The sequence below is a fragment of the Triturus cristatus genome, chromosome 9 (genome assembly GCF_964204655.1).
Source record: "Triturus cristatus chromosome 9, aTriCri1.1, whole genome shotgun sequence".
Lineage (NCBI taxonomy): Eukaryota > Metazoa > Chordata > Amphibia > Caudata > Salamandridae > Triturus > Triturus cristatus.
In genome coordinates this window covers 369119806-369135458 of record NC_140592.1, presented here as the reverse complement: position 1 = coordinate 369135458, position 15653 = coordinate 369119806, and the positions used below count along the sequence as shown (strand labels likewise).

The window sequence follows — 15653 nt, the reverse complement described above, 5'->3', positions numbered from 1 at the left end:
TTGCTCTCCATGCCATTCCAGTTTATCCCAGCCATATGCATGGGAACAGTCCAGCCCAAACTGGCAGGCCAGGTCCTCCCTGGACCAGAAGCAAGCATCCTGGGATCGGTTTCGGGATATCACCCCATATCAGCTGGGTTAGCTTGACTCCAGTGGCATGGAGAGCATGGGACCCACATCCCACTCGGGGGTGACAAATGCAAAAAGAACAATTGATGGACAGAATGCTGATCAATTTCAAACATTCACCCCAGTACAGCGATCTGGGCCTAAATTCATCATTTGGGTCTGAACAGGGGAGGCGAAGTGAGCTAAAGAACAATGATGGATTCAACCCAGAGCTGTGACTGGGGGAGAGTGTCTGAAAGGTTTCAGCGCTCCGTCCATCATCTCCTTGTGCTTGCTTTGTTCGACCCAAGTAGGCAGGGTATGCCCAGACGTGGGTCCCCTGTTCACTTTGCCACTGGATTCAAGCTTGCCTGGCTGATGAGGGATGTTACCCTGAAACAGTTCACAGCATGCTTGTTTCCGTTCCGGGGGAGACCTGGTCTGGCAGTTCGGGCTGGACTGTTCCCATGAGGCACAGGGTCAAGACTGACTTGCATATGGATGGGTCTGAACTGGGGTGGAGAAGGGATCTAAAGAACGATGATGTATTCAACAAAGATCTGTGACTGGGGGTCCATCATCTCCTTGTGTTTGATTTCCTATGAAAGAGCAAGACACCAAGAATTGGAGGGAAGGTTTATGGTGTCGCTGGAGTATAACCAATAAAATATCCTCAATCGTATGCTAAAAAGATATTACAAGCTTCTTCCTTATTCCATGACCTTACAAAGAACTCTGCCTGTGGCTTCCTTCCTCTACATGGACAGGGAACTCTTCTGTGACCTGAAATATCATTATAATGTATGACAGGGGTTTCTTTATCCTATATATTGTTACTTGTATTGCAGATGTCCACAATACACAAAAAAGGAAGATATGCACGAGAAGGCAAGTCACCAAAAAAGAAGCTTGTGATGCAAGTTCAGGACAAATATTTGCAGTATAAGACATATGTCCAAGAGCAACAGTTCCAATGTGAAATATGAGCCGAAGTGTAAACCCTCTGGTCAACATGAGATTTGGTCCTAGGAGAAAACAAATGCAATTGTAGACTTGCTTGTAAGAAACGGTTGAAATTACGGTGCACCAAGTAGCAAATTTTAGCATTCTGAAGATATTGGTGAATATCCAAAGACTTGTCTGCTATTCAGGTAACGTTGTGTATTCATTCACTTAGGTTTTTAAAAAAAAATAACTTGGCTTTTTAAACTGATGAGCAAACTTTGTGAGGGCAATTGCATTGTTCTTTGTTGCCTTTTCACCAGTACAACATCTGTAATCTAAACTTCTCAACCATAAGACATCTACCAAGAACTAAAGCGTTAATTTGTGAACTGAGTATCTCTGAGCCAGCATTTACCAACACAAGCTTTCACTAATTAACTTCCTACAGGTAAATAAAAATATTGTAAGCTGAAGTCTAATATCTGAATTTTGGCAAACGTGATCCGAATCCAGATTAGGAGTAAAAAATTAAGTTCACCCCTTTCTGCAATACCAAAAATTGTGCACCAAGGTCAACGTGCTGCATAATAAACAAAACAAGTGATTACTCAATTCAAAAGAAACATCTGCGATATCAGAAATACCCAAAAGATCCCCTAGTGGCTCAAAGACATTTGTTTTTCTCTTTGAATGACTTAGTTTTGGCACTTAAAAACATTTTGCCAACACAAACCAATGCAACTCAGTAGAGAAAAAATAAAAGCCATATTATTGTCAATCAGTAAAACTATACACAGCGGAAGGGGGAATTAAAGTGAGGAATCTCAGAAGTTTAAGATTAGAATATTCAACGATAAGCAGCAACATATACATTCAGACTTCTGGCCAATCCAAGGGGACACGCTCAATTCTTTCCGTTCTAAAGTGTCTTCTGAAAAAACACACTGCAGCAGGTTCGACCTGAGAAAGAATGGACATTTTCTCACCCACCCACATTCTCACGAATGCCACTTGGGCACATTTGGGAAAGCAGCAACTCTGAGGTTTATAAAGCACACCTCTTTCTTTTTTACTACCAGTCATGGCGTTTAGAACCAGTGTTCCTCCTCCCAGTATTCTTGAAAATCATCTTCTGCACAGTCAGTTGTTTATCCATATCATAACCACATCACGTGCTTGCTAATCCAGCTCTTACTAAGCGGCTATTAAACACCTCACCAAAGTGTTGCACAGTCACTAGGGCTCGACCTTGCCTGTCCTCCAGCAGCAGGTAGGATAGACTCCCTCAGCTAAGAGCACATAAGAGAGGAATCACACCCACTCTGTGTTGGGTGGAATGGACTCCGCTCCTGCCTCAGTCCTGCCACCAGGTCCATGAAAGACTAGCATGCTCCTAGTTGGCTGCCGGATCAGATCTGGGATTCTCCAGTTGTTACTGCTACAGCTCAACAAACTGCACACACAGAAATCTCAACCAAAAGTCACCATTCTGTAGTCGATTCAGACAGAGAAGTCTGTGGCATGGTTCATCAACTGCAAGTGTCATCATCAATTTCCCAGGCTTACTAATGCCTATTCATCTGCTTTGGGCCCTGCAGTGCCCACTCACTGTCGGAGCACCAGGAAAAAGCCATCAGCAGCACAGAGCTCCAATCAAGGCGCCATTTCGGAGCTCACATGACCATGCTGACAACAGGACAAAAGGAATTTCCAATATAAATTTCAGAACAATAAAAGTGATCTTCCCAAAAAATGGCAATAGTCCAGGCACTTTATTATAATTGTGCATGTTTGCCATTTGTTTTGCAGGTGTGCACAATTCTGGCATTCGGCCCAGAGGGTGTAGCAATAGTCGTTTCCATAGAAGACTGAAGCTAATGAGGAACTGCATTTGACTCCAAGAGAAGGCGTCAGCGTGGCGAAGGATTGCAGAGAAGCTTGTAAAGTGGAACTAACTTGAGGGTGACTCCGGACATTCTAAAATTCAGAAAAGGTTTAAAAGCTCACCTCTAGGGGATTCACTTATGAAACACTGACCATGAATAAACCAAACCATAGGCGTGTCACATAAAGACTGTCATGAACAGACCAACCTAGCAGCGAATCTAGACAATAAAGATGCATTGCTTGTTTGCAATAGAGGACAGTGCTCTCTGCCTCTAAGTGGCGTCCCCCTTATTCTAACCCCCTTCTCTCCTTCACATTTTATTATCGCCATTGTGGTTTCTCGTTATTATGATGCAATTGATTACTCATTATTTGTAATCTTCTTGAACACCTAATGATGAACCAACACTGTACAAGTCTTTATAAAAAAAAATAAAAAATGGAGAAAAAAAAAAGAAATAAAAGAAAATGTGTTGTGTTAAAGATATACAAAGGATTGGTCTCTGGACGACCTTAGTACACTACCTTACACAAAAAGGAAACCTAAATTGAAAGCTGGCCGGTGGGGAATGGGTGGAAGGGTACGAAAGAAAGATCCATACTTCTGTGCCACTTTGGTTTTACAAGCCCCAAGTCACTTCTCATACTCAGTTTTTTGCCAGATATAGGTTGGGTGCACACACCACGAGGAAGAAAGAATTACAATGAACAACAGGAGTGGGCTGCAGGATTACTACTACAAAGTTCACTATGGCAATTAACTTTTTCTAATGCCTAAGCCTGCAACCCTTCTCCTCCCAACACATTGAAAAATTGCCAAGCACTGAAGACCCTAGGGGGTGGCATTGAATTAAAGCCTGTAGGCTCAGACAAGCTGCTCTTCGGTAAAGCCTGACCAAACTTGGCACGTCCTTTGAAGTGGATCAATCTGATACATCGCGTTTACATGAGTTGGAGAAGTCAATGTGGCTGTTTTACAATCCAGACGATTCAGAACAAGGCACTGAAAAGTAGAAAAAGTACCCACAGCAGTGGATGAGTGACGCTTGATATTCGCACTGCAGTTCTCAATTTTATTAATTGCTGCTATCGGGCTAAGAAAAAACTATCATTTTAACTCGCCCTAGGAAACAGTTAAACAGTCTTTTTATGTATGTTTTATCTTTCCTTCTAGGATTGATGTATTTTATTTTTACAATCAGTTCCTGATTATGATTTTAAAATCTAAATATAATGGGGCATCGTATCTGTCTGTACGATGAATTATTGATGATATTACATGATTGTTTGGCCGGTTCGGGGAGGACTGGATAGGTTTTTAATTGTTTTAGACTATTCAAGTTCTTGCTGTGGACCTACCCTAAGCAGCTAACATGGGAGAGAAACTATAAAATGTTTTAAATTAAGGATTCTGTTGTCTAACTGTGAGGAGACCATATATAGTAATTTTGGAAAGATCATTTTAAACATTTTATCGATGCACCAAGACTCCTTATTCCTGATTCCTTGGTAATCACTTGCACAACTTCTTGACTGCATCTTCTGTATATGGGTAATGCACTCTATAGGTTGTTCTCTAATATATGTATGTATGCTCCTATCTTATTTGATAAATCGTTTTAATATAATGTGATTTTAATTGTAACGGATTGTTATGAAACTTTTATGGCAGTATATTTCATCCGAATAAAGATTTTCTGTTTCCGAGTGACGCTCTATGCCTTCAGAAGGAAAAAGCGAATGCATTCAGTAACAGTGAAGAATACACAAATCTGCCCCCAGTCGCAATGGAAGTGCTGAAGGTATACATAACCTAGGCGAGGGGGACTTGATCTAGCACAATCTATGAAAAAACAAAAGACTCAACATGACATTCATGATGTGAAGAGTCCTTCTGCCATCTAATGAAATTGGAGAGTGGCAAGAATGCTTCCTATTTTATGCAGACTTCCAACAAGAAATTTTGCAAAATGTAGACACCAACTGACTGAATTAAATTGTCCCTCTGAAAACCAAGGAAGGTTTCTTGGAACAAGGAAACGCAGCTCAGATTCAGTAAGATCAAGCTACGGCATTTAAAAATGCAGTCTTGCATGCCAACATTACTTGACCTATTACCTCACTGATTAGGTGAGACAAAGGAGAGCACTGGATCCTTTGCAAGGGTCCCAGGACACATCACATCCCAGCTACATGTTTTTGTCCTGAAGTCTACTAGACACCCTTCTTGTCACCAGAACAGTTTATAGGTAATCTTGAGACAATTCTAGATACTGCAGGTCTGTTTTTTTTTTTTTAAAATGAAGGCAGTCAAAGTTCAGTTCAGAATGTGGTTGCCCCATAAGGAAAGAGTAACCAGGGGACATGCTGACAGCTCCGGAAGCAGAACCTGCCACAAGAGCAATGAGAATGACCCAGGACTGAATGTTTGACTTTAGCAGATGGTACATCGAGGGTAGCATGAAAATAGAGAAGGAAAATATGAAAACAACATGGTATACCTGGAAAGGTCAATAGGTACCGATCCATCAAGGAGTTCAAAATGAGGAAACTTTGATCCCAAAAAAGGTCGTGTCCTAGAAACGCCAACGAACGGGAACAAAATCCACAGTTTTTTGGTGCAGTGGGGTGCACATTCAGTCTGTTTAGTTGGGGTGACTGAAATTGAGTATGATTGGCTAATGTGGAAATGCTGAAGATCAAAGGCCACAAATCCATCTTAACAACTTCGGGCTGGACTGTTCTCATGAGGCACTGGGTCAAGACTGATTTGCATATAGGTGTGTCTACACTGGGGTGGCAAAGTGAGCTAAAGAACGATGATAGATTCAACCCAGATCTGTGACTGTGGGTGAGTGTCTGAAAAGTTTCAGTGCTCCGTTCATCATCTCCTTGTGTTTGCTTTGTTCGTCCTAAGTTGGCAGGGTTTGCCCAGACGTGGGTCCTTTGCTCACTTTGCCACTGGATTCAAGCTAGCCTGGCTTATGACGGCTGTTAGCCTGAAACCGGTCCCAGGATGCTTGTTTCCAGTCCAGGGAAGACATGGATTGGCAGTTTTGGCTGGACTGTTCTCATGAGGCACAGGGTCAAGACTGATTTGCATATAGCTGTGTCTGAACTGGGGTGGCGAAGTGAGCTAAAGAACGCTGATGGATTCAACCCAGATCTGTGACTGGGGGTGAGTGTCTGAAAGGTTTCAGCGCTCCGTCCATCATCTCCTTGCATTTGCTTGGCTCCCAGGAATAAGTCAGGTGACAAGGTACACCCAGCCACATTACTGCCTGCTGTGGAGCCACCGTTGTGCAATTTCGCATAGACAGACCAAAATAAGTGGTGGAAACTGCATTTAAAAAAAAATAAAAACACGCTGACTAGAGGGCTTGTGGCGTGGGTGAACATCCCCAACACATTGTTGGAGGTTTGGTATTTATGTGGTCTCTCACTCCAGTGGCCTCGCTGAATTATGTTATGTTGAATACAAAATAAAAAAAATCACATTGCTATGACCTGGAATTTGCCTCATTCAGCTCCAGATGTGCCTCATCAACATTGGATTAAATGCAAACGTTTCCGCTGTTTCTACGTATTTCCAGTCTTATTACAAGAAAATTGAAATGGGTTGTTTGTGTGCTTAGCAACCTGTTAAGTGAACTGTAAAGTAGCATTCCGCTAATAAATGCCAAAATCGTTGAGAAGGAGTCCTGTGTTGTGCGAGACAGACAGCCAGACCTGCCCGACAAAATAACTTTATGTTCTAATCAGGAACTTTTAGTTTCATATATCCCATTATAATGGCAAGTGAAATTTAATACATTACTTGGCGCGTCTGGTCCATCAAGGGTTAAGTGAAGTGAACTTAAGGATTTAGCCCTTGCTGGCATAACAGGTGGGTGAGAGGAGCAATGGAGAAGGAGAGAAGAGGAGAGGTCCAGATGCCATTAAGAAGAAACAAAAGAAAAGAAGCAAAGGGAGAAAGACAAAAAAAATGACAAATTATGGAACAGAAAACAGCAGAGAGCAGGGGAAATGTAGCAGAGGAGGGGGAAATAAGAGCTAGAGGGATATATTTGGTAAAAGAGTGGGAGGGAGGAGAAAGACAATAGAGGTGCGCGAGCCAAACGAAGCTGGGAGAGCCGAGCCAAGGGTTTTGGGTCTAAGAGCCCGCACACGAACCGAGCCTTGCAAATTAGTTGCATGTAAATCGTGTACCAAAAGTCATATAAAATATGATAAAGTCTCTCCAAAATTCAAAATACTCTATTCATTTAACACGTGGAATCACGTTTTTTTTTAGCACTGTGTCTTCATCTGACACACTCGGTAGTTACTTTCCTGTATTTATTTGTGCTGCCAATGACTATATGAAAAAAATACAAATATTTACTTCTGATGATCCTTAGCCGTATCGTTGTCCATTGATTTGTTGTACATAACAATATATTTTCGAAGTATGGTTTGAATAACAATATCTTTACTTTAAATGACACCTATGTGGAGATTGCTGTATACATATAATTAAAACTCTCGTCCTCTTTGTTCTATGGGTAACTCCTGTTGTACAAACTTATTTTCTAGAAGCAAAATGTGCCAGCTGTGCAGCCATATAGGAATTCCTAATTGGACATATACTTTTGGTAATTCATCTTCAATGTGCCAGGAGTTTCACAGACCTGGATAATTGAAGACAGATATTTAGATTTTGACATGCTCAGCTTTCAGCCATGGGTTTTGTGGCCTTTGTAGTGCTCTTGGCTACAGCAAATATTATTTGCTATGTCAAGTGATCCAATTTCACCAGGGCTCTGAATGACTAGACAAAGTTACTACTACTACTGGTACCCTGGTCTAACTAATGTGGGCATCCTCTTTCTGTGCCATTTTCAACTCAGGCAGGCCTTCTCTTTTTTTTCTCTTGCATCTGCCTGAAAATAAAGCTGTAGTGATACTTATGAGATGGTAGCATTGATCTTAGCTGCAGAATAAGCTCAGCATATATTTTTGTCCATTTTTACCCAGGAGCATCGCGCAGTACCGGCCGCATGGGACTACCAGCACAAACATTTGTTTAATTAATTGAGACCTATTGCCCTATTCCTTCACAGACTTCACTTTTTGACAAGTCATGCTTGTGTACTATTATCACAACCCTACCGTTCAATAGAGTTTGATTCGGTCTCCAGTTCTCTTTTTATGCTTGTGAATCCACAAAATCTTGGACTATACTTCTTTTACCGCCACAACCTTAACTTAACAGGTTGGAGGAGCGTGTGTACCTTAGGCGAACAGCCTAGGACAGATGCGTCACGTTACCAGACTTTTGCAGCCGAGTGACGCCATTCGTAGCTATTCTGCTACAAGGGCATAATTTGTCTTAATGTACCACACATACTTTGTGAAATAACAGAATTGTGATTATTTCTCAAACAATTGATGTTGATTATTTATTTGTTTTTTTGGTAACTTTGGAATGTCAAATGTGGGACAAATGTACAGCACCATTGTTATACTGATTTAACTGCGCAGCTTGTTGTTTATGTCTCACGCACAGGTCCTACCGGTGAATCCCTTGAACTGGCTGGATCACTGTTTTAGTATCTTATATCATACACGCTGACGCGTTGTTACTTTTCTTGTTCTTTGACTCACTTTCACACAGCAGTAGCTATTATAGAGATCCTGATTAAAGCCATGACACTTCCTAGGTCTTAGACTGAAACATGTTGATCACTACTCAGTACGACTACATCTAATGTCTGCAGCCGTACTATTCGCTATTTGTTTTTAACCCTAGCACAAGGTAGCAAGAATAAAACGTATCAGGCTAACCCTGCAGCTAGTTTTAGTCACCCACTTACCAGCACTGCACTTTTCCCATCACCTCATTTGATCAAACTGGGTTTTAATAATAAACCCTCATACTTGAAAACATTCCTGAGCTCCCCCCTCGCAGATAGGGGGTTGTAGACTGCACCATGACTAGGTTTCATGATGAAAGGACACAGCCCCCCCCTTCTCCCCTCCCTCACCCCCCCCTATGATTGGTGTGTGAGAGAAACCGTCCTTACAAGGTAATCCTCCCCCCAAACGCCGGTCTGGTCTCTTATTTGACATTCACCCTGTTACGTCGGACCCGAGGCTTCTGTGTGTATTTGAGCCTTCAACTGGGGAGTGTGCTCTCGCTGGTCCGTCATAACTCCTCAGGGCCCCCTTTGTGTGTATATGGTACAGTTGAAGAGCCAGGTCTTGAGGTCCTTCAGGAACTAGGTCAACGACAGGGATTGCCTAAGGTGCTTGTAATGTTTATAATTGTAAGCTACACCTCACTGATAACGTCCAATGAGACAGAAATGCATCTTGCATTGCTTCTGTCTGTGTAGGGAAGGTGTGACCTAGTAGATCAGCACTGCATTACTCCTATTGGAGTGATGTCAGATCAGTTGGCACATAGTTGGTCCTACATCATTAAGATGTCTGCAGTACTAAAGAAGGGATTATTGAAAAGTGTGAATGGCATGAATAAAATGATGCATTTATTCTTTAATTCTAATGAATGATTATACCCGTAGAAGTGATTCAGGATGCGTTGCTACTCAACTTCTCCTCACAGGCACTTTTTTGTCATGTGCCATTTTATGGTTAACACTACCTCACAATAGTCCTGAAATAATAGAACATGATTTAAATCTCACCGTCTACTTTCAATGATCCACATTCTGAGTGGGAATTCAAACATCCCAGTAACAGAGAATCTAGGACAACACACGACTGACAGAATGCTTCTATATTCTAATTCTCACCGCATACACCCTACAAATAAATAACTAGTGTGATCTCCACTAGAAATCTTTTATCCCCACTTCCCTTACTTTTGTCGTCTCCTCACAATCTCCTTCCTTTCTCCTCTCTTTGATTGTTCTACTGTATCTTGCTGCAGGAACGTAGGATATGCTTCTTATGGTTACCCCCACTTTTTGCTTCATGCGATACTGTTTTTGACTAGCTGGAGTGGGATCCTGCTAATCAGGATCCCAGTCTATCTGCTTTCTCCCTAAACTGTCATGTTATGTACTTAGGTACACTCCAGATTGGATACTGGGTTACCCTTGCAGTCATGTACCCAAGGCATAGGTACCCCAGAGGCCTCCCATGGGCTGAAGCATGTACTATGCCACTCATGAGAGGCCATGCAAAATGGAACTACAGGCCTGCCATTGCAGCCTGTGTAAGTTGGTGCATGCACCATTAAGATATAGGTTTTTATCTAAGGGTCACTACACATAAAACCTATCAGTCACCCCTATAGCAGGCCTTAAACCTGAAGGCAGGGTGCTTGGTTGTAAGGGAGAGGGTGCACTGCATGAGCAGGACACCCCTGCAGCCTACGGAGTCCATTCTCCCGGGTTGTTAGTGCTGCAGCCATTTACAACATATAGAGTGGCATTATGCGACCGCGTGATGACCAACTCTAAAACGACTGAAAGTAATCCTATCGTGTTTGGTGTCAAACATTGTGGTATGATTTCACCCCTCAGAAACTAACTTTGTGAGGTCCCTGGTGTTCCCTGTACCAGCCTTCTAGTCCCGGGCAGCCCAAAATGGTTGCAGCCAACCAGAGACACATTTTCGCCCTCCTGCTGCTGAGCCAAGCTCCAACAGAGGAAGGTGGAACAATAGGCATCCTGTCACAGGGAGGTGTGACCACCTCCCAGACAGGATTTAGTGTATTAGGCCTGGGTGGGTGCGCTTGCCAGCAACCAAAAGTCTGCATGATGGGGCATATTTGGTGTCCCTGTGCATAGTCCAGTTCAAAACCGTCCTGGGAGCCGATGGCTCCCGCTCTGGCACGAAACTCGACAAAAGACATGGGAGTAACCTCCCAACTGTCCAGACCCTCTCTGGTGGGTACAAAAGGGCTAACCTGGCTGTAGGACCCTAGATTCGATGTGGACAAGATTCTGATCAAGAAACCACTGACCCTCGACCGTCTGGACTTCGCTTGGGTCCGACTTCGTCTCCCTCTCTGTCCAAAGCATCGTCTGTGCCCATGCACCATACAGACTCCGTGCAGGCCCTGTGGAGCATCAAGGACAACCGAAGACATCTCCCTTGGAGAGAAGGAGTCACTCCCCTGCAACCGCAAGCACCACATCAGGATTGACCGGTCCTCTGCTCCTGAGCTCCTATGAACTTCGAAGGCTCCAGCAACACAGGAGGTGGGTTTCTACATCCCTCGAGGTCCAAGCTGCCCACTCACCAAGTTTGAGGCCAGAATCCCTCGTGGGGGCTGCAATACCCACATCCCTGTGCACTGCGTTCATTTGCAAGTGCATAGGCTTGTTGGCATTTCCTGAACAAGTGCACTGGGCTCCAAGTAGCCCCAACCTCTGGCACCATTTCCTACAATGAACACCTGTCTCCAGGTTTGCCCTGACTCCCATGTGTTTGGTGAGTCACCTGGACCTTGCTGGTCTGAACCGTAACCTTTCCTGACCTTCTCCATCGGTTGCCGTTGCCAAGGCTTATTGGTGCTTCCGCCGGACACCGACTACTCAGCACTCGACCTCCTTTGTGGGACAGCTCACATCCAGCTCCTGGTCGTCCTCAACATCTCCTGGTCCCTGTGGATGCAGAGTCAAGAACCCCCTCAACGCACCTGAAGCACCCGACATCGGTGGACATTAGTCTACCAAGCCCCTGATCACTCCTGAGTGACCCAGACTCTGTCCCCTCTGCTTTCAGATACTTTTCACCAAGAATCCACCTTTGAATTCCAACTGACACTTTTCTTCTTCCCAGCAGCGGCTCTTCTTCGAAGTCCTTCATAGAAATCAACATTGGTTTCCGACGCCACTTCAGACCTATGCACCCGGCTCCCCTGGGATAGGTAACTCTGATACTACGGTATTCCCGGTGGGGTGGTGCTCCAACCTCCTAACTTCCACGGGGTTTCTTCGAAGTCCACTGGGAAGGGTCCTTAAACTTTAAAACTTCAACCGCGACTTCCCCATAGAATTGTACGGAGCATGCAGTTGTGTTCCCACACTGCACCAGTCCTCCGTGGGGTCCCTTCTTACTCAAATTGGGTGGTTCCTTGGGGTCCCAGCGATTCTACTTCCTCTAGACACTGTCTTGACTCGAGTCGTGGTTCTTATACCACTATTTTAGTATATGGTCTGATCTCCCCATGGAGCCCAATGGGTATTAGTGCTATTTACTATTGTTTCTATGCTACAGTATTGTGTGCTTTGTGATTATCTGCGTGTAGAATATACTGTGTCGTACTAGAGAGTGTCATATTAATAAATACATATTTGTATAACTACTGTGTGGTTCTCCTTTCATTTAATCAATACTATAAGGTTGCATTCTGGTAAAACAGGCTGCTTAACATTCCTTCAAGGCTAAGCCTGAAGGCTGTTCTCCACAGCTACCACTTGGATAGCTTTCAAAGGTTATTTTTGACCTCTTAAATCACCATAAGGATTGTTTGTACTGGTGCAAGGTGCCCACTTTAATTAGTGGACAGCATATTCTCCATTAATTCCCATTTCTAGTAATGCTTTTTTCTATTTTTTCACTCCTGTTCAACGTTTTCCAGATCTGGTCCCTACTCTTTTTTTCAGTCTATACCCCCTTGTTGCTTTGCCAGTCTTTCATGTCCAAACTCAACAGTTCTTGTGCTGTGTTTTTCATTTTTATATTACTTTTCCTTTCTGCTTTCTCCTTTCTTTTGCAGTCTCTAATTCCCATATATTTTTCTAAATATACCCACTCTTAATCACTCTCTATTTTCAAGAGCTTCCGTTGCTTTCTTCATTGTGAAATGCTTGCTGTGTCTGACTATCCTTCCCATGCCTGGCAAGGTCTTCTCCTGGTCATGGATGAACATGCACTGCCTGTATACACACACACCAATGCTGTGATTTTGCTCCTGATTTTTGAAAGGGTTAGACTCGTTCGGAAACGTTGCCCTTGTGTGCATTATTCTTCAGCACACGTGGTGCATTACTCGTTGAGCGCTGCTATGGACCCCCTGGTTTGAAGACAACTCCTCTGCCCTAATGCGGTAACCATCTATTAGGTTTTGAACTCAAAGAATAAAAATAGGAATGATACTACCGGCCATTGGTCTCTGTATTAGTAGAAAACCACAAAGACAATTCACAACCATCATTTCTGAGACATTATCCTTTAAGCGGTCGGATACCATTCCACAACGATCTGTGACGTTCTTTTTGAGGGCAAGACGCCCGTTTTTCTGCATTGGTCTGGCTGGACTCTTTTCAGAATCATAGATAGTACCTGTATCTGAGGTGGCTTTTCCTGAAGAAGGCATTCTTATGCCGAAACGAACGTAGAAACCACCAGGAAACTGCAGTCGCTTCACGACACAGATACATGTTTGATATTAAAAGCATAAAAGACAAGACCCATTCTTGAAAATTTTAAAAAATAATCATGTGTTGTTAATAAGATCAAATGCATCAGAACATGTACAAAATATGTTGATAGACAAGGTCTCAAGTATTGAATACACCTGTACTTGTATATATTCTGAATGTTGAGTGTGTAGGATTAGATGGATGTGGTGTGTATGTAGGTTGCTAATATTTTATATTGAAAAGAGAATATACCACTATTAATAAATAACTATTTTTGTATTTTTCCATTACACTTGTCAATCCTAGTATTTACTTGCTGGCTTTGGATATTGTTGTTTTTGAAGTTGCCCTAGGAATTTACATTATGTGTTAGGGAAACCAGCCACTAGACTGCACAGGGAAGCAATTGTACAATAACTAACTTTTGCTAAACCCTCCTTTGTCACCAAACACCTTGCTTAGTATCATGCGTGGCTATTCAACTACCATTTCCCAAAGGGTGGCATGTTCTAACATTCTAGACCAAGCAGTGCTACATGGGACCCTTGGACGGCAAATGGCAGAGCACACTCACCTGTTTGCCTTGGTCCCCACTGCATCATTTACCGGGACCGCCTCTATGTAGAAGGTAGGAGAGTCACCAGCAGTCTTCCCAGTAAGCAGGCTGACATTACTCCGAGGAGGAGGAGGAGGGGGAGGAGGAGCTGCACGGGCCTCCACACGTGCATCCATGCTGTCCTTCGGGGGACTCAGTTCACCAGAGATTGACGAGGACTCCTGCTGAATGGCAGGGAGCAGAAGGTACAGCAGGAAGGAGACAAGCAATCCCAGTCCAAGGAAGGCCAACCTGCTGCGGATCATCGCAAGGCTCATTCGATCTGCAAGAAAACAAAACGATAAGAACTTGTGCATGAAGACTTTCAAGCAGAGAGAAGGGCCCACACTTCAAAGCCACCATTACTTGGACCCACTGGGTGGTGCAACACAACGCATGAACTCCAAAGTTACTAGATTTGGACTAAGCTTATTCAATGACTCCAAAGTCTCCAATCTAGCAAGAAAGATTCTGTAGCAATGCTATTTGGGTGTAAACGCTAAACTGGTTTCCACACAGAAAATTTCACAGAACATTTTGAAACAAATACGGTTTACCTCTGAGCAACCAGTGCTGCCAACTATCGGAACACGTTTCAACTACAAAATTTAAATTAAAGGAAGATACTATGGAGTGGCCTCCAAACCAGATGTTACAGGTAGGCCACAATATGTGGAAACCGATTTCATTTTGGAAAGAAAGCATAAGCAACAAGGGGGCAAGGTAGATTCTGGTTCTTTATAGATTCTCAGCAACTGAAAGGCACATTGCAGCTACATCAATACAGTCACACAAAGTGCCAAGAATCATGTACACACTGGTATAAAGCTTTTGTATTTTTTTGGGGTATTTGTAACAAACTTTATTCTTCACAATGATTTTTTTTGGTTTAAAAATCTTAATTTGAAAATATAGAAAAGTTGCAGATAAGAAAAAGGAACATAACAATGAGATATAATCGTGAAATAGTCCATAGAGATATAAGGGGAAAAATAAATGCGAAATACAATACATTAAATTCAGCTCAATAAAGTAAAATATATCTCAAACTGCATGCACAGGAATGAATTCACAACGATTTTGAAGATGCAGAAAAGCAGCAACCACGTATGTCATGACGATACTGTAAGTCAAAATGCACGCTTGTCAAGGTATGTATCTGGTACACGTGAAAAGAAAGAAAAGCCAGTCAGGTAAAACACTCTTCCAAATGCCAGTACCTCAAACGCCACTCCTTTTGGCCACTGCAAACACAATCAACTGCACCAAAAACATAAAACACGCTAGTTTACCATTGGAGGTAACCCAAAACCCGGGTGAAGAGGGCAGCTTTTGGATATAACTTATATAGGAGGTGTTTGCCTGCCCTTTTACGAACCAATGGGAAGCATAGCCAGAGGCAAGCACACAAAAACAATTTAAATCTTACAACTCTCTTATCAGTGTATAGCGTACTGAATAAATAAGACACTCCAATAAAGTTAATTTGTTGAAGTTCACTTTCCTTAAACTGCAGCGCACCCATAATGTGTTTATGGAATGAGGTACCACTGGTACTGCAAACTCTTGGTTAGGTTTTTTTCAGATTCTGGGGAGGCGAAACATCTTAGAATCGTTCAGAAATGTTCTGATGTAACATATGGTTTCAAGAATAGCCTAGGGACCATCAAACAATGTTTGACTCTATATTTAATCGGCTATTGGCATAGTGGATTTATACCGGGTTTTATGGACCA

At 42.9% G+C, this 15653-nt stretch overlaps 1 protein-coding gene across 1 annotated transcript in view; it reads right to left on the bottom strand.

Moving 5' to 3' along the window:
- Positions 1-15653, bottom strand: part of ABHD14A (abhydrolase domain containing 14A) — a 73947-nt gene that overhangs the window by 47920 nt on the left and 10374 nt on the right. Inside the window, exon 2 of the mRNA XM_085625180.1 lies at positions 13897-14200. Within this exon, the coding sequence (XP_085481306.1) occupies positions 13897-14200 (304 nt within the window). The remainder of the gene's footprint in view (positions 1-13896; positions 14201-15653) is intronic.